Raw genomic sequence first — 19,863 nt, forward strand, 5'->3', positions numbered from 1 at the left:
GGATGCCTAGATAGTTTTGTGTTGTGTTGTGGGATAGTTTAAGCACAAAGTTACATTGCTGAATTTGTCGTTACTCAATGCTTTTTACGCACATAAACCATTTGGAAGAGCTATGTTTTGGAGGAAAATGTTTAGGTTCTGTTCCTTTTTTACTTTTTGTTTTTAACAGCAGTGGAAAAAGTTGTCCTGCTGAATTTCTGTGTGTTCTGCTGCTGTTAAAAGCACAGGATCATGCACACTTTTGTTTTTAAAAAGTTGGTAACTTAACATTTTACATGGCCACAGCAGCTTCTTACTCTTCTCTTTTGAAATGAATCATGTATTCAAATTATGAGGTCAGTAAATTGTCTTTATAAATACTTGAGATGCTCGTGGTCTTTTCCAACTCCACAGTTCTATGATTCTTTACTCTGTATCCAAACCACAATTCAATTTCAGTATAAGCGGTACCTAATGAATTTGTCCTATTTGTGCTTTTTGGCTCATTGTTACTTGTGTTATCTCTAACAAAACTGCATTCTGAACAAATTCCATTGTTCCTATCGGGCATTCTTCTATTCTTTGTCTTGTTCTAAGAATCAGACTACATGTTGAAAGCACTTTTATTTGTCTTATAGTACTGCTTTTAAATCCACTTTATTTAGCATGTGTTGTGTAAGGATATTCCATATTAGAAAGCAGAGATGCTCTCCCCTTTAGTGTTTGATTAAAGTTGCACATATCACTCTTTTATAAAGTATTGCAGTGCATTTATTTATAAGGTTCTCTTAGCAGAAGTAAAAACTTGTTTGTTTCTCATTAAATTAATTGTTTTAAAATATTATGGGGTGGTGTTCAATGAAGTTTTATTCAAAGTAGACCAGGTGAATGCACAGAAAGAACATTACATATCACCTCAAACACAAGGCTTTTTCAATGGAGTTGGTTCAAATATTCAGCTGGTTTACACATTTAGCTTCTACTCATCAAGTGTTGACTAGCAAGTGATAGGAAATCAAACACTGCACAGATGTTTCTTAGGTTGCTGTAGTATACAACTGTACAACAGCACTTGAATGCAGATGGTTGAGTAAGAGCTTCAGTATGATATATCAGAATGCAAGCCATTCTAAAGGGCAGGTATAATGCACATGTCCTATTATCACAAGATGCATCTACAAAATTCAATATATGACTGATAATTGCGAAAAGTAATTTTCTGGCCATAGGGCATTACTGAAAGTATCTACCGCACACCCCCCCCCCCATTGGAGGGTCCACTGATCCTTGGGAGTCAGTTCGTAGAAAAGAGGGAAGCAAGATGCGCATGAGGTGGCACACAGGAGGTTAGCACTGCTTGTATGGTGGCATCTTTGGATACAAACCAGCATTCCCAAATGCTTTCACCTGGTGGTCATTTCAAATCCAAGAATTCAAATGAAATTTGGACTTTTGTGTGCATTAAAAACAACACCTGCCTTCAGTTTAGTGAGACATGCAAAAGTTTACTAGTTTCCTCCCAGTTCATCATGCTGCTTTTTATGTGCTACTGTTTTATCATGTGATGGTTCTTCATCAGTTTATAGAATTGTTGAATAATGAACAGTGTGAGCGCAAAATGTAACCTGCTGTCTACATTCTAATAGGAAGAACAAATGTATATGTACAATATTAGATGTCAGTCCTCAATTTTCCCCCAGATATAAATTTCAGCAATTAGTTTCTCATGAGCTTACTTTGATCATGTAATCATTAGTTTACAGTGAGTGAAACCAGAATCAAGAATGGTTGCCAGAAAGAATCTGAGGCTCTTTTAGTATGCAAAGAAGGAGGAGAAAAGAGACACACATAGAGCTGGGCTCAAGGGCAGATAATTTAAAGGTGCAAATGTTAATTAAATGCCAAACTTGCATTGACCTGTCTGTACTTAAGTGGTCTAATCGCCTTTTTAAAAAGTACTCCTGAATAATCAAAACATTTGAGTCAAAAAGGTTGTCTACTTAGTAGAAAACATCAAATTTATTTCTTTTTTATTTAAAAAAGCATGCCATAGAGGAAACGTAGCCATACATTTTAAAACCCTCTCTGTTTATTGAATATAAAAGAAATAAATGGGGGGGGGGGGACATACATTACCTTAAAGGACCATAAACCGAAGCTGTATGTGGTTTTTATTGTTTCATTGGAACTGAGCACAACACTCTAATCTAAAATCCAATAGTCTCTGGCCAGAGCAGATACTTTTATTGTATTAGATTCTTGAGCAAAGAATGTGCTACCGAAATGTCTTCTTCTAAGGGGCTAAAATGACCTTTAGTGTGAAAAATTGGGAGAAGAAGAGGGGGAGGAGGGGGGAAGTGAGCTTAAAGGGCTTTGGCAAGCTCTCATGACAATGGAGCATTGCAGTCCAGGGTGCATTTTAAAAGTTTCTGTAGGTATTTTGCTAATGCTGTTTGGTCCGTTTCCCCCACATACTCTCCACAAACTGCTTAAAGTGGTGGATAGAGATTCTTATCTAAAAATGGATCATTACAAGCTGAAGCCTGGAATGTGGCCTTCTGTGCCTTGTGGTCCTTGGCTCTGTAAATTCCAGTGCTTTGTCATTTTCAGGCCTGTGGTAAAGCTGAATTTTCTCCAGCAACTTTAATCTAATTTATCTCACATAATCCACTTGAGCAGCACATCTTTCAAATGGGAGCAAGTCTGGTTGCAGCCTTTGGGGGTGGGAGAAACCCCTGTGCCTGTGTTTTAGCAGGGAACAAATTGGTGGCAGCTAGCTCCATGAGAGGATGTTTGTGGCTTGAATGTAGCACTGGGGAAGTGAAGGTTTTTAAAGGAGATATATACATGTGGTAAACATTTTTCCTCATGGGCCCCAATTTTATGTTGGCTTATCCTTCCTAAGCAGTGCACAATTGGTAAAGGGACGTACGTGCTTTTGGAACATTCCTCTTCTGTTAGAACATTGCTTGCTGTGCAGTGCCTTAATGGAGCTAGCATCCTGACCCTTTCATACTTCACCACCTCCAGTCTCACACAGAGTGGATTGCATAAATATCCTGGATTTGGTCCTACTCATTTGTCTGTGGGTGTATTACACTATGTTGACAATGCTATGTGGTTTCTCTTACGTTGAGTTACTTTTTCTTTTCATGCTGATGATAGGCTTCCTTGTGTGTAGGATTATTTCCTTTATATGCTAGCTTTCTGAATGCAGTCGCTGGTAAAACTGGAGAGGTCTGTGAGATCAGTCGTTCATGCAATTATTTTAACATTGTTTGATAAGAATACAGAACCTATACAAATGTGTGTATTTCAGGCATGGGAAATGCAAAAACCTATTTTAAAATGTCATCTGCGAAAGTTGCCTTTGTATTAACTATTTCAGGACATGGGTGCAGTTGCTCTCTCAACCATTTTGTTAACAAATGAACATGACTGATAAACATAAAATGTGCTTTTGTGGAGGAGTAGAATTCTAGTGAACTTTTCAGTCTTTTACTGATGCTGTGCATGTAATTTTGGGGGGAGGGCTGAGGGTTAGAAAAGGGGTGATCAGGGGGAGGCGGAGGGGAAGTTGTAGGAAGAGAAGGGGTGGAGATTTGACCTGAATGAGAGGAACCCCTGCTGACATGGCCAGCCTGACTCATTGAATGACCTGAATACGATAAATGCTGCTTTATCCTTCCTTGAAAGGAACTAGATAGCACAGCCTAAATGCCTGGGTGTGCTTAAATAGGCAACTGGGATGTTTGAGGTGAGCATGTTTGAAATCTGAGCTGGCTGACAATCTTGAGAGTTGCCACAGGTCACCTGCAGTGCTCTATGGGGATTGGCCAGGATTCACAAGAAATCTTCTCTGGGTGAACTGTAGTACAAAATATCTTTGACTAGACCACGACCTGTAAAACATTGTAGAAATAATTCTTAAATATTATTTGAAAGGACAAGTGGCCAAACTGAAAGGTTTGACAGTTTGACATATATGCATGGTTTTGATAGCTCAGAAACTGAAATGTGGAGCCAAGACTCTCATTTTGCTTGTTAGAAGGTTTGTGGTGTGTGTGTTTTATTTTTTTTTTAAATAGTGTCTAGTTGCTGTGCAGAGTCCTATGCTCCTAGCAATTTGACAGGCAATGAGTCTGCTTCAGTGATCTCAAATCCTTTTAGACTAATTTGTGAAAGAGCAGAAAAACAGCTAGCACTCCCCCACCCACCCTTCCGTGTTCAAAAACAGAGATTCAGGTATTTTACAATCAATCGTATCAAGACATATTTATAATGTTGTGCAGTATCTAAAGAAGAAAGTAAAGGAGAGTGTCTTTCTAGGGGGGAAAGGTATTGTGTTGATTCTCCGCCTCATCAGTGACCATGACAGAGATGGTACTGAGAGCCAGATTTCTGCATTAGAATGTTGCATATGTGCAACTCAAATTCAAGCAATGTCCTTGAATAGCCAAGGGCCATTTTTAAGAGTCTCTGGCCCCTCAGTCACTGGCCTACTAGTTAATTGCCACACGGACTTCGTGACACATGGACAGATAATATGACATTTTCAGTTTCTGTCACTAGCAAACGCCACAGCGTTGCTTGCACTAGTTGCTAAGAAGCTGTCAGAAACCATTAGCAGTTGGCTAAAGTTGCCCTATGGCATTTCCTCATGGCATCAGCAAAACGAGCATAAATCACCCAGTGGAGCCTACTGCTATACTAATGAGGCTGTAAGCTTGTTTATGGACTAGCATCATTTTTATGATTATTTCCACCTTTTCAGTTTGCCTTCATTGGCGGCAGGAGAAGTCAACTTCAAGAATGAAGTCACTGCTGACATTTCACAAATGTGGTTCTTAGCTGCTACCATGTGGCTGGTCAGTGGTTCTTCAAGTTTTGTTTGGTGGTCTTTTTTAAAAAAAAATGTAGGAAGGGGGTAGCAGGAGAGGAAAAGCATTCTCAAGAGACCTTACAGAGGTGACTGTATCAAATTGCAGAGTGCATGGAAATGCTATTTAGACTTTCAGCTGGGATTTTTTTTCTTTGACAAAGAATCAAGTTTCAGGTTGTTGTTGTTTTTCAAAGTGGAAATGGTTAAACGATGTATTAAAAACTATGAAAGAAATTTCTTCTAAAGAACTCTATTTCATTAATTTGCTCTTTCTCTTATCCTCCCCTTATCTTCTGTCGGACAGGACTAGAGTTTATTGTTTTAAGCTTCTCTGAACACGCATAAGTATTTACATGGGATTGAAAGCATTTGCTTCCAATGAAAACCTTGTCTTAGATTACAGCCCAGCAGTGTAATTTCCCTCCCAGATGGGAGTAAAGTAGCTGTATTTGCCTAAAAACAGTAGGAAGAACAAACTGTGCATTAAGCCAAGGCTGTTTTTGGCTTGAGCTAATGATGTAACAGAAACCTTTTATTTGGGATAGGTCACTGCCTGTGATTGAAAGGAGGTGATCTGGCTCTTGCTTGAAAGGTTTCTCCATTGTATCTACATAAGTCTTCACTTTAAAAAAAAAAAAGAGGAGGGGGGAGATTCTGTTCCTAATGTTTCTGCTTTCATATAGCAGAAATAAACAGGAAAGGTTCTGGGGAGTGTTATACATGGAATGCAGAAAGCTTTCCCCCTCCTAATGGAGTATATAATTCAGGTGCCCTGAAGGCATGCTTTCAGGAATTCTTTTGCCTGAGGTAATGGGGAGCTAAGGCTGCTTTAAGGCCTTGATTATCTATTGATGCACAAAGCTGGAAAAAAGTCATCTCCCTTGGATTATAGTAGATATTTCCATAAATTATCAATGAATTCTCTCCTAGCCAGGCACTTGCTAAAATAATCTGCAGGAGGGGGCAGAAATGGATAGAATGTATTTATTAAAAAGAAGAATAGGCAGAAAAGCTTTGGTGAAAGACAATGTCATTAGGTTAGAAGCCCTTTACTTTTAATCAATGACTGTCTAATATATTTCTCCCCTACGCTGCCCCCTCTGTGCTTGCCTCTCCAAACTAGAGAAAGTGGATTAGTCCATGGAAATGTTAAATGCTGTTGAGTTGTTTGCTCATGTTTATTTTATGAATCATTATTTTATATGGTGAATTGCTTCTCTGAATAAAAGGCTTTCAAAGACTTTATCAGCCTAAGACATCTCAACTCTTTCTGCAACGGCTCTGTTTTTAGAAATATGAATGTTTGAGTCAAGCTTTTCATTAAATATGGAGCTCTCCATAAAGGCAGTCACAAATATTCTTTAAGAAATGCTTTAATTTTTCTGTTGTTTGTGTTGTAGACCATTGTTTCAAAAAGGATTAAAGAGCCTCTTTTTAAAAATAGCATCTTTCCAATATTTACTTAAATCATTTTTGCCTTGAGCATAGAGATGGATAGTCCCCAATTACATCAAAACATTATGCGCTCATAAAAATATGGACAGTAGAAGCTCCAGTATGACTTTCTATCCATGTGAAAAAGATGAAAGGCTAGAACCAATCATTACACAAACTTGATCTGTAAACTGCTTTTTAGGTTTCAATTGCTGTCCTTTCCTGCAGTGTTTGTGCCAATATGAATAGCATGCAATGACTACACCACAAACAAAAACAGTTTGCGCTAATTTACATTCACATATAAAGAAACTGGGTAATTTGACATACTGTTAAAAACCCTTACTTCAATCAAAAAGAAATTAGCAGGTTCAGTATGGTTAAACTGAGGCATGCTCTTGATGGCTGTACATCAAAAAATGATCCTTTGGGAGCATATTACACTGGTCCTGATCCAACTTCACTGACTGCCAGTTAGTTTCCGGGCCCAATTCAAAGTGTTGGTTTTGACCTATAAAGCCTTAAACGATTCAGAAACCCAATACCTCAAAGACCTCCTCTCTCCATGTGAACCTTCCTGGACACTGCAATCCTCATGTGAGGCCCTTCTTCACATGCTTCTTCCACAAGAGGTCTGGGCCTTTTCTTCAGCGGCTCCCTGTTTGTGGAATCTCTCCCCAGGGAAGTTTGTCTTGTACCTTCATTATATACCTTCAGGCACCAGGTGAAAAAGCTCTTCTACCAGGCCTTTGGCTGATAACATTCTATATCCTTTTCAATGTTTCTGTGGGAGAGAGTGGGCGATAATGGGAGTTATTGTTTTGTTTTTTTGTTTTTTTATAAATGTATTTTGATATTATATTTTTATGCTGTGCACTACTCTGAGATCTACTGATGAAGGGCGGTATACAAATTTAATAAATAATAAAAATAAGGATTGTTATTATGCTGATTCTCACCTTCACAGTGTTCAGTACCAAGAGTGGAATATATCATTGCTCATTATTTATTAATTAAATTTATATACCGCCCTTCATCATAAGATCTTAGGGTGGTTCACAGGTAAAAACACAAGTAAATGGCCAAAACATAAACAACAAATAATAACATCCCCCACTCCCACAAACACATTAAAAAAGCTGTAGAATATTAATCAACTAAAGGCCTGGTTGAAGAGGAACATTTTCAAATGGTACCTAAAATATATATAATGAAGGTGCCAGGCAAACCTCCTTGGGGATAGCATTCCACAAACAGGGAGCCATTACAAATAAAAGACCCGTTCTCGTGTTGCCACCCTCTGGACCTCACATGGAAGAGGCACACGATGATAACCTCACAAGGAGGAGGCACAGATGCTGAATGCAGAGTCTTGGATGGTTTATATGGAGAGAGGTATTGTGGTCCTGAGGTGTTTAAGGCTTTATAGGTCAAAACCAGCACTTTGAATTGGGCCCAGAAGCTAGCCAGCAGTCAGTGCAATCGGGCCACGTTTGGTGTTATATGCTGAAACTGTCTTGTCCCAGTGAGCAACCCAGCTGCCGAATTCTATACCAGCTGAAGCTTCCAAGCCGTCTTCAGAGGCAGCCCTATGTATAACGGGTTACCAGAGCACAGACAACAGAAGTTAGGCTATCCCTATCCAGATAGGGGCACAGCTGGGCCACCAGCCAAAGCTGATGGAAGGTACACCTCAGCCTCAAGTGACAGCAGAGGATCCCAAGCTATGTACCCGCTCCTTCAGAGGAAGTGTAACCCCATCAAGAGCAGGCAATCTCCCACCCATCTGGCCTAGGGAACCACCCAATAACAGTGCTTCAGTCTTATCTGGATTGAACTTCAGATTATTGGATCTCATCCAGTCCATTCAATCCATTACTGAGGCAAGACATGGGCCCAGCACATCCACTGCCTCACCTGCAAATGTAAAGGAGAAGCAGAGCTGTGTGTCGTCAGCATCTTGCTGACAATGTGCTCCAAATGATCCCAGTCAGTGGTTTCACGTAGAAGTTAAATAGCATAGGGGATAAAATTGAGCCCCATTGAAGGCTCCATGGGACTGAAAAACGCTCCCCAAGCAACACCCTCATGGAGCAACCATATTCTATATATTGACCAATACTGATCTGGAAATAAATAGATGACTGTGCATAAAAACCACACATGCATAATTTGCTGGTAGGGGTCACAGCTGAGCCATGGAGAGCATGCTTTGCATGTAATAAATTCCGGGATCAGTCCTGGAAAAGAGACTTGTCTGAAATCCTGCCAAGCTGCTGCCAGAGAGTAGTTTGATTTGGTATAAAGCAGCTTCATTTGATCCTACTGTCCCTCAGAATACTTAATGTAAGGCGTATTCATTTTCAGCGGAGGGTATCATTGGCATGGAAGAATGAAAACATAGGGATATTGCTGTTTGTTGCCCTCCTGTCCTGCTTGCAAGGCTTCGCATAAGCATTTGGTCTTTTTTGGGTTTTTATGTGGAACTGATGAAAAGGAATTGTACTTGCAAAGGTCAAGAACATACATGCCCTCAAGGCCAAGGGCTGAATAGTCAAATGGTTTTGGAGGCATCTAGAATATCTGAATGAATTTGGACTGATCGGAATATAGTTTACATGGTAATATTGACATTAGGCTGCTCTTGTTTTGGCTGGGGGTGCACACTATGAATTCAGTTCTTGGTTTGCTCACAAATCAAGTTTTCTTTCTTTTTTGTTTTATTTATTCACTGCATTTATATCTCACCTTTTTCTCCCTGGAACTCAAGGTGGCTTAAATAGTTCTGTTGGAGTGTAATTTCCTTCATTGTTTTTCATATTTGTATCTTTCTAGGGAGGAAAACATAAGCTTAACTTCATTTTCTAGTTAAAGAGACAAATGGCTGATGCTCTTCTATGTTTTAACCAGAACTGAATTGACATGAAATACAGTATGACATAATTTTTAGAGCTCATGTTAATATTTTAATATGTATGGTTAATAGTAAAATACCTACCCCCAAATCAGACTTTAGTCAAGATACCGCAAGTTAGCAAAAGTCAAAAATTTGATTCACTATATATTTACAGGTGACGGCTTGGACAACAGTGTAGCTTCTCCCAGCACAGGTGATGATGATGATCCAGATAAGGACAAAAAGCGACATAAAAAGCGTGGCATCTTTCCCAAAGTAGCCACAAATATCATGAGGGCATGGCTGTTCCAGCATCTAACAGTAAGTGAACTCTAGATCACATATGTGAAGTGAAACGTGAGTGGATAATTTCGTAACTGTGGTAGAAAGAAAAAGATGAAGAAAAAAAGAGAGAGAGACTTACTACCTGTCATGGGAACACATGTTCAAAATTGCTGTGAACTTTGTGATCTTGAGATTCTTTGATTTTTTTATAGTTTGCTAGAAAGAGGATGTTTAAATAGTTATTTTTGTTGTTGACCTGTTTGAAAACAGTGATCATATGCAACCATTACAAAATTAGAGGCCAGTTCTGTTTCTTTCTATGGTGGTTTCTATTACTTTCAATAACAGCTTCTGGTTTAATAGAGACATACAATTTGGCCTATCTGTAGTTGTTTCTAGGCTCATCTATGCAGCCAAATACCGTTAGTTTTAACGGAATGGCACGTGATGGCATTTGCTTTCTCCCTGGATATATAAACACAAATAGAACATCAATTATTTGCACGAATAATTGTAGTGGCAACCATCACCTTCTTCTTATGCTCCCCTTCCATGTGTTCAGTTAGTGTGTCAAGGGGAGCATGATAATGCTGGCTAGACCTGCTTCCAGTTCCATGCATCTGCCAACTTGTGCCAAATCACTATAAGTTGGACAGAAGGAAAGAATGCCCCCTGCATACCTATCAGTTCATACACAGGGCCTGTCCTCAGGGCTGGGAATCCTGACATGAGCGTGGTTCTCAGCCATGTGTACAGTTCTTGCATTGCATTCAACTAGCCGAGGTCAGGGTGGGGGCCCATGTCAGCACCAGCACCGGTTTGGGAGGCAGGATCGGTGCCTTTTACTTCCCTGCCCTTCATTCACTGTCTGAATATGTGGAAAGGAACATTTGAAAAGGACTTCTGGAGTTTTGATAATAATTACCTAGGGCACAGGGAGAGTGAATGTCTGCCTTGTACCCATAGTGTTTTCTTCTTAAGGATGCTATTGGAAGGATCTTCTCCTTAAGCAAACATGCTCTATGACCAAAGCCATTGTCACTGTAGTGTTCAGTCATGCACAGTCAGCCTTATGAGTATCATTCTACAAGTTTGGAATGTTTTCTATTAAAATATTAATAAATAAATAAAGTATACTAGGGATCAAGACTTAATAAAAATTACTTTGAAGCATCAGGTAGCATTTCTGTGAAGCAAAGCATTTCATTTTATTATAATTTATATTCGGTATTAGCCACCCTGAGCCCGGCCCTGGCCGGGGAAGGAGGGATAGAAATAAAAAATTATTATTGTTGTTATTTATTATTATTATTCTGAGTGGAGAGGTCTGATGGTAAATGGAAGTGTATCTGTTTTCCCCAATCCATTTGACATTCTCCCACCCCCCAGCACAGCCTATATGTGTGCCTTCATTTTGTCACCAGAGAGCTTCTACATGGTCAAGGTTTTTGTATATTTAGTAAGCTTTTTTTGTCTGTCCCCCTTTTGACCAGCACCCTCATCCCCAACCCAGCTTCCTTTACCACATTCAGAAGAGCTTACCACACAGCTATTGTTGTGGTTCTGCTGACTGGAAATGTCAAAAACCTTGCTTGGCAATCAGCTAGTCAAATGGGTTTTGGAATTAGGTTGCATGCAGACTAAGGCGGGTTGCTTTAGTTCCGTTGAAATCCATGAGCCAAGTTAGTTGTTACAGAATTAAGTCCCATTGACTGGTACTAAAGTGTGAGTAGCTTCATCTGAATCTATTTATAATCCACAGTTATGTCACCCCATCTGCATTGGGGAAGAATTATTTGAATAAGCTGCATTTTTGCAAACCAGGCCACTTTACATGGACTGACCAAAAACTGTAGAGTGTATTTTCTTCATCTGGTGGAACAACCATAGTGTTGAAGTCAACCATGTTATTCTGGAAAACAAGATTTCAGAATGCCTATACTGTCTATCATATGTGTAGACGTATGTCTGAAGTGGACAATTCAGACAATTCAAAATTGACTTGTGTCCTCCTTATTGTATATTTACCACAGTCCTGCGGCTGCATATACTGCATATACAAAACTGTATGTAAATAGGCCACAGCTATGTAATCTTCCCACTGCATTAAAAAGTGGGTGGGTCTTTGTATTTGCATGGTGTGACTTGCTCTTGAGGTTATAAGTCAAGGTTTGTGCCTCTACTTCTCCACATGTGTACCTACAGTATTTGCTGGAGTACAGTGTGAACTGGCCTTTTGTAAAATACATTATTACTTTATCACTTTTTAAATTAGTTCATTCTACCACAGCAAACAGTGGAAGCTTGGTAAAACATTCAGAAATGTACCACAATTTATAGCTGGTTGACTGTAGCCTTATTATTATGTACAGCACAACACAGATGATGCTTACAGGTGTGAAAAAGAGACAGCAGTGTAATCTCCTATTCCTGCCACTTTTAAAATTCTTCTCAGACTGGTGGAATTTTCATTTCCCTTTAGATCTAAATAATAATCTCAATAGCAGCAGTCGCTGATTAGCATCAAATGGACAGATAAACCAAAGTCAACATAAACAAAACCAACGAGTTGCTGTCAGATAATTCCACAAGTTTGTAAGATACAGATTTTGAGCCTTTGTTTAGTCAGTTTGCAATTAAAATGTAATAACTGACTTCATTTAAAAAGTCATCTATAATATTTATCCTTTCAAGACAACCATTTAGTGTTACTAATTTGTTCTTTTGGCAACCTAATAAGACTGAAAAATAGCAATTTCCCCAAAGCTACCATATATGCTACTAAATAAATGGCTAAATTGGGAATCTGAAGCTGGGTCTCTCATTTCCCAATCCAAAACATATGCAGTACAATGGGACCCAGGGATATCTAGCAGCAAGAATAATGTGAGCTACCAGAGTCTAGGTTACTGTTGCAGAGCTTTTGGGATACTGGGTCCAGTAACCTTCACGCCCACTGGACACAATCTAGGAACAGAAAGGAACTGAGCTCCTCAAAGGTCATAACAGATGTAGCTCAGTCCATAAAGACGTGGATTTGTCAAAGCTAATTGACAGGTAAAAGGATATTTCCTCTCCTGGGTGTTATAAAGCTGGAGCCCACAAGCTTTGCTAGGATATCCCTTCCCTTGTGTGTGAGACGACCATACACGCCACTGCTGCCGATATAGTTACTGGAATAGAAAATAGACCTTAAATGAAGACCTTGGCATAGCAAGGTGTTATGCTTGAAGAAAAGGGTCGTCATCTGTGGAGGGTTAAACATCACTTTGACAAATGATTAAGACTGAGCTGTAACTTCTACGACTGATCCAATTTAATTGCAGGCTCTACATTTAATACAGGAAGAATGAAAGGAGATGGTCTACTTACTGGCCTTCCTTTCTCAAGCTACTTCCCTGTAAATTCAGCGCATAAACACACACACACACACACACACACACACACACACCCATGTATGCTGGTATGGTTAGTGAGAGTACGAACTGACAAAAAATAATGATCTCCCACTGAAATTTACACTTTAGAGGCTAGACTAGAAAGGTACACTATTGTATGAGAGTAGTCTTATATAATCCTTTATGATGAATACACCAATCATCATTCTTTTCTTTTACATATTTATTGCACCACTGTCAACCAACTTTTGAAAGGCTTGCATTGACACTTGTAATGTTGGTTGAGTTATGAGTTGGGTTTTCACTGAAGCTAGCAAGTCCACAGATTCATTCAGACCACTTTGGATTTGCATGGTTATGTGAATCAGCCCTTCATTTTCAAAATTCTGGCCTCGGCACACATTTACAGTTGAGGGAAGGAAGTTCAACCGTCAGAGTCGGATGGTGTGCAGCCTTCTGACAGTAAAAGCCAATTTCAAAGGATGGAGGTAGAGGTTGGTAGCTAATATAATTAACTTAATCATATGTTTTAACTGCAGTGTGTAATGTATTATAGTGCTCTTTTAAATTTAAATTGTTTCTATGTAATTTTATTGTTGTGAGCTGCCCTGGGATCCCTTGGGGAGGAAGGGTGGGGTGATAAATTAGAAATAAAAAATGGAATAACCTCTGTGCATATGGCAAACTGGGGTTGCTCATTATCAGATAAGCTTTTGTAGACTATCACCTACTGCATCAGTGGCAAGTTTAATATATTTTTGTTACTTACTTTCATGCTCAATTTTCAGGAAATAATTCCTCTCTGGCGAGAAGGGTGACAAGTCTACCCTTGGTAGCATGGTAGCTGGGGTCTTTTAGTCAGCTGGAGTGACTAAAAGCTAGTTTTGCTAGGTTACAGTCAAATCATTTGTATATTTCCTCAAAAGTAAATCCACCGAGTGCCCCAGGGCTTAATTCAGAGTAAGAGTGATTAGAAATGCACCCTTTGTTTCAGAGCATGAGGTTAAAAGCATTGAGTTATGAACTGTTTTTTTGTAAAAAAAAATATATTCTTGCAGACCTAGTTTCTCATGATCAGGAGGACTATGAGCTTGAGTTAGGCCTTTCTTTTTTATAATGAAGGATACAAATGTCAGTATGTTAACAACAGTCTCTGGGTGGAATGGTTAAAAACATACCCCACTGGCACACATTGTATTTATACAGCTCTCTACTTATTTTCTGTTCTTAAAGATTGTTTAGAAAATTAGGATGAGAGGCGGAAAATTAAAAGAAGAAGTTTCTGTGTGAGATTCTTTATAGGATGTATCCCTAATGTCATTTTATGAGTGAAAAGAAAATAATACAGTACTCAGCTTTATTTACATTGCATAGTTATTTGCAAATGAAAACAGTATGGAAGTGCAAGGAATTATTACATTCATCTCAAAAACTCAGTATTCTGGCTAGTAATGCTTCAAATTGGATTATTATCTCAACGGACTACTTTCAACTATAAAAAACTTACTTATAATTATAATATTAATACCCATCAGAGGCATGGAATTAAATGACACAGACAGTAATTGCTGAGTGTATCATACTAATTATTAATGACTGACATGAAGAAAATAAATTAAGAAACAATATACTGTTTTAAAATAAACTGGTGACTTTGGTCCACAGTGACTGAGGGTGAGATTTTTTTAAAACAACAACAACTCACAAAGTGCTCACTTTCCGGTAAACCTGCAAGAGATAAGGGTTTATTGTTCCATATTTGTATAATACTGTTGTGATAATGTCCGCCAATTCCTTACGCTATTTTCAGCAGTGCGGTTTTAGTAAGTGGATGCCAGTCCGAAAAGCATGTACTGATGTGTTCACAAACTTTCAGCTTCATTTTCTTTATTAGTTAAATGTTCTAAACATCTGAGTGTCTCATTTGCTGTTGCGAAGATAATACCAATGTCACTGTAATTTTCACAAGTGATTATGGGTAGAACTGGAGGGTCCTGTTTCCCCCTGTTTAGCAGCCCTTAGTCATGCCATAAATGTTAAGCATGCCAGGAGGTTGGTGGTTGTGGGGCCTGTTGCATGATGGTCTCCTTCAGGTGATGCCATTTGCGGGAAGATATTGCTGTATAAGAAAACCAATCTGACTCTGGTCTTGTATGTTAAATTGCCCCAAGTAAACCCTCATAAATTGGATCCTTACCTCCTGTGAGTAGCATTTTACTATTGGGATACACCTGCTGGAAGAAGAGGGGGAAGGTGATTTTTGTGTGTGGTTGTTTAATCAATTCCCCAACCCCCTACTCCTCCTGAGGTTTGGGGCACCCTCTGGATGACCATGGGAGGTATAGATAGAAATATGGATCCAGAGGCTGGAGAAGCAATGGGGAATTGGTGAAAAAATGTCTCCCTCTCTGTCCAGCAAGAACCTCTGCTGGATCTCAACCCCTTCTGCACAGAGCGTTCTGCAGCTGAAAGAGGGGAAAAGTCTAAGTAAATCCCCATGTAAGTAAGTAAGTAAATAAGTAAGTAAGTAAGTAAGAAAGATTCCTTTTCCTGTCCAAGCAATGTTGTTGATAGCTTATAATAAGAGATTCAACTGACAAAGTTCGAGATGTCCCTTGGTCAGCAGTGCTTGGATTTTCAGGAGGTAAAATAAGGCAATCTTCTCTTTGGCTCCTCTTTTTCAGCACCTTGGAGAAAAGTGAGAGAAGATGGTGGATTATAAAGTAGAAAGGGGGCCTAGTAAATTCCTGTAAATCCAAGCACTCTTCAACAGTCAGAATTGAATGCAATAGCAAGTGGGGATTTTGGTGAGTTCCTCTTAAGTATCATAATGTCAGGGCTGGATTTGGCATGCTGTATCACATTGTAATGCAGGAAGATCTAGCTTTAGGCCTGTAGAAGCAATGAAATAATATAATGCCATCCGTGATCATGTGTATCTTATGTAGGAAAAATGTATAGGAGGTTGTTGTTTTTACAGGCTGAAATCTAGTGTACTGGGAACACTAGATTGTTGTGTCAAATGTTATATGTATCAGGACAGATTAATGGCAGCAAAATTAATTATTTATTCTTTACTTTACTGTCGTTGATCTCATCAATTACCCCCTTTTCTTGACAATTTTATAAATGAACGCCTCTACCAATGTCAGTAGTTTTTGCTCTTAACTTTTTTTTTAATGATCAATACTCCTCATTAAATATCTTGCAAAAGGCTATAGGAAAAATGACTTGTTTCTCCTCTTCATAATGCTTTGAAGATAGCATTTATTTATTTTAAATGTTTCTATACTGCCTGTAAATTAAGCAAATTTTCCAAAGCAGCCTGCAAAGCAAGCAAATGATAGAAATAACAGTGCCATAGATTACAATACAAACTGATAGCAGATTACTCTCTGTTTTAACTTATTTCTATCAGTTTATTTATTTTCCCCTTGTATGCCCTGTATATGACTAGCCAAGTCACATCTTTAAATCAAACGCTGCCACACCAAATCCCACCAATAATAAAGTTCAGTGAAAAATACATCCATTTCCCTCCCCTCCCCCCCATTTAAACACACAAACACAGCTGTGGGAAAATAAATTAACCAACCTGATAATGTTTGGCTTAAAACAGCAGCCATTATACTTTTACATGATTCTCTGAGAAGGGAGAATTGTTAGTGAGAAGCCCTTCCTTCCTCCTTGCCTCTCCCAGTCTGATCTCAGGAAATAATGGATTTGGAGCACTGTGCCCTCTGAGGAGTTCTGAGCACATGGAGGCCTGTAACCATTTGTGCCTTAAAATGAATTAGGGATTAATGCAGCTGCCTTAACATGGGTGAAATATGCTTCATGCTCCTCACCTCCATAATTAACTGGCAGCTGCATTTTACACTAATGGAATTATCCAGACAGTCTTCAAAGGCAGCTCCATGTTTAGTGCATCACAGTAGTCTAGCCTAGAGTTGAATCAAAGCATCTTCTTGTAGCAATGCTACATCTTGCAGATTCAACGTAATCTGAAACACCAGAATCCCATATCTAATTGGGGGGTTTATACAAATGAATTTTATTAGATATTTTATAGCACACTTATATAATCCGTCAATCACGACAGAAAAGGTATACTTCTGAAAGTGTTAACTAATACAGTTGAATAAAAGAGTGTTACTAGATTACAAGGGACACGGGTGGTGCTGTGGTTTAAACCACTGTGCCGCTTGGGCTTGCTGATCAGAAGGTTGGCGGCTCAAGGCCCCATGATCGGGTGAGCTCCCGTTGTTCAGTCCCAGCTCCTGCCAACCTAGCAGTTCAAAAGCACACAGTGCAAGTAGATAAATAGGTACTGCTCTGGTGGGAAGGTAAACAGCGTTTTCGTGCGCTGCTCTGGCTTCGCCAGAAGTGGCTTAGTCATGCTGGCCACATGGCCCGGAAAAACTGTCTGCAGAAGTGGATAAACGCCGGCTACCTCGGCATGTAAAGCGAGATGAGCGTCGCAACCCCAGAGTCGTTCGTGACTGGGCTTAAATGTCAGGGGTCCCTTTACCTTTACTAGATTACAAGAAACTTTTTTAATAGTATCAAGAGATAAATTTTAAGACTTCAAACACTTTTCTGAAAGGAAATTGGCACTATTGAAAAGAAACTGAGCGGACCAAGAATTTCTCCAAGGAAATTTCATCCAGCAATCCTATGTAGATTTAAACATTTAAAATAACATTCTAAAGAGTTTACATGAGAGCTTACTGAAAAGACAGATTATACACAAAAACTCACATAGCAGCTTAACTCTTTATGTACACTGGAATACTTTTCAAGCATTGTTCAGCCTGTTTCAAAAGCATGATGCACCCAGCTGCAATATTCAGGCAGTTAAATTATAAAAATATTTTGTCGTCTTGATCCTAGTGGCTCTAATAGCAAGTGTGTCAGTGATATTTGGTTGGATCCAAATATTCTCTTCCTCAGACAAAAGGGAACACGCTGGAGAAATGCAGTGAGGAGTACATTGCTGAAAACATTAACATCAACAAGAAGTTCTTTAAATTTGGCACTTTTAATTTAGAGAAAAGGAGAGCAAGAGATGAAGAAGTTTATAAAATTATGCAAGGTATGGAGAAAATGGATAAATAAAAGTTTTTCACCTTCTCTCATAACACTCAAACTCATGGACATCCAGTGAAATTGAATACTGAAATAATAAGGAGATATAAAAGAAAGTACTTCTTCGCAGAGTACACAATTAAATTGAAGGAACTCCTACAAGTGGCAGGGATGGCCACCAACTTGCATGGCTTCAAAAGAGGGTTCATGGAGGAGAAGGCTATCAGTGACTACTATCCATGATGGGTGAACTATGCCTCCATGGCCAGAGGCAGCAATATTTTTGAATACCAGCTCCTTGAAACTGCAGGAGGGGAGAGTAGCACTGTAAGAACAGGATGCTGGTCCAGGCTGCTGATCCATCAGGCTCCTCTTATGTTCTTAACCCTTGGATCAATTCTGGATTCGAAGCTGAGGTTGTAATTCTGTACGTGCTTACTGGGAAATAAGCCCCCTTGAGCCCAGTGAGTCTTACCTGTGAGTAAACATGTCTCTTAAGTTAATGGCATGCCAACATACACAGTTACTAGCATGACTTATAAGGGAAAAGGAGCCAAATTCTACAAAACTTTCCTGCATTAAGGATATTCTCCCCGCCTCAACAGTCTTACTTGGAGAATTTGAGCACCAGTCTGGGAATACTACAGGGAGCCACTGAAGCTTTGTTGTGGTGCACACAACTGTGAATCATGCCCCATGCTGCTGATGAATTTTTCTTTTCTTGTTTTAAAATAATTTTTATTCATTTTCCAAACAAATTTTATACAGTCAACAAATTATTTTGCACTCATTCTTCAATTTTTTACTTCCCTCAGTTTCTCTGTCAATCTTTCGTAAAATTTCTATTTGTTGACGCATTTCTAAACATGATATTGCCTTTCCCAACTCCTTTTCCTCTTACTCTCTTTTTTGCAGTATTTCTTACTATCTCACAGAGTCTCTTCAAAACCAACAAGCGTTGTTCTGTACATCACATATATTTTTCAGATATTCTGTAAATTTCCCCCAGTCCTCGATAAACTTTTGGTCTTTCTGATATCAAATCTTCCCAGTCAATTTGTCCAATTCTTCATATTCAGTCAATTTCCTTCTCCATTCTTCCACTGTTGGAATTTCTTCCTGTTTCCATCTTTGGGCCAGAAGTATCCTTGCGGCAGTCACTGCATATTGAAACAGTTTACAGTCTCTCTTATTAATTTCGTTTCCTACCATTCCTAATAGAAAGGCCTCTGGTTTTTTAACAAACGTATATTTCAACATCTTTTTCAATTCATTGTATATCATTTCCCAGAAGTCTTTCACCGTTTTACACTCCCACCACATATGATAGAGAGTACCTTCTTTTTCTTTACATTTCCAACACTTATTGCATGTTTTATACATTTTGGCCAGTTTAACTGGTGTTATATACCATCTGTAAAACATTTTCATTACATTTTCTTTCAACGCAGTACATGCCATAAATTTTAACCTTTCATTCCATAATTTCATCCAAGCTGCTGATGAATTTTTCAGCTGGTTCACTCTTGTATGCTGCACCTAAAGCCTCAAAGATGAGTGGCAGTTACATCTACTTTCTACTTGGTTGTGATACAAAAAAGAGGGTTGTAATCCAAAAAAAAGGAACACACACTTCCTGGTTTAACGTGGTTGTAATCCAGAACGGTTGTAATCCAAAACGTTTGCAAACCAAGGTACCACTGAACTGAATTTCTCAATTAACAAGCCCTAGAAAACAACTGTTTATAACAAACACTGAAATCTTCCCACTGTTGATGATGATGTGATGACTGTATTTAAAAAGTGCTTATATCTTACCTGTGCTTTTCTCAGTAGAAGGACTGCTTGGGGTAGGGTGAGAAAAACTTTAAATGTCTATTAAATATCATAGATTGTATCTT

At 38.9% G+C, this 19,863-nt stretch overlaps 1 protein-coding gene across 6 annotated transcripts in view; it reads left to right on the forward strand.

Annotated features, from left to right (window-relative positions):
- The window catches only part of MEIS1 (Meis homeobox 1), a 154,479-nt gene that overhangs the window by 67,887 nt on the left and 66,729 nt on the right, over positions 1 to 19,863 (forward strand). For all 6 annotated transcript variants that reach the window (XM_083730555.1, XM_083730554.1, XM_083730552.1 and 3 more), the window contains one exon: positions 9,367 to 9,512. In XM_083730555.1, the coding sequence (XP_083586681.1) occupies positions 9,367 to 9,512 (146 nt within the window). The remainder of the gene's footprint in view (positions 1 to 9,366; positions 9,513 to 19,863) is intronic.

The sequence above is a fragment of the Podarcis gaigeae genome (assembly GCF_964106915.1).
Source record: "Podarcis gaigeae genome assembly, chromosome: 3".
Lineage (NCBI taxonomy): Eukaryota > Metazoa > Chordata > Lepidosauria > Squamata > Lacertidae > Podarcis > Podarcis gaigeae.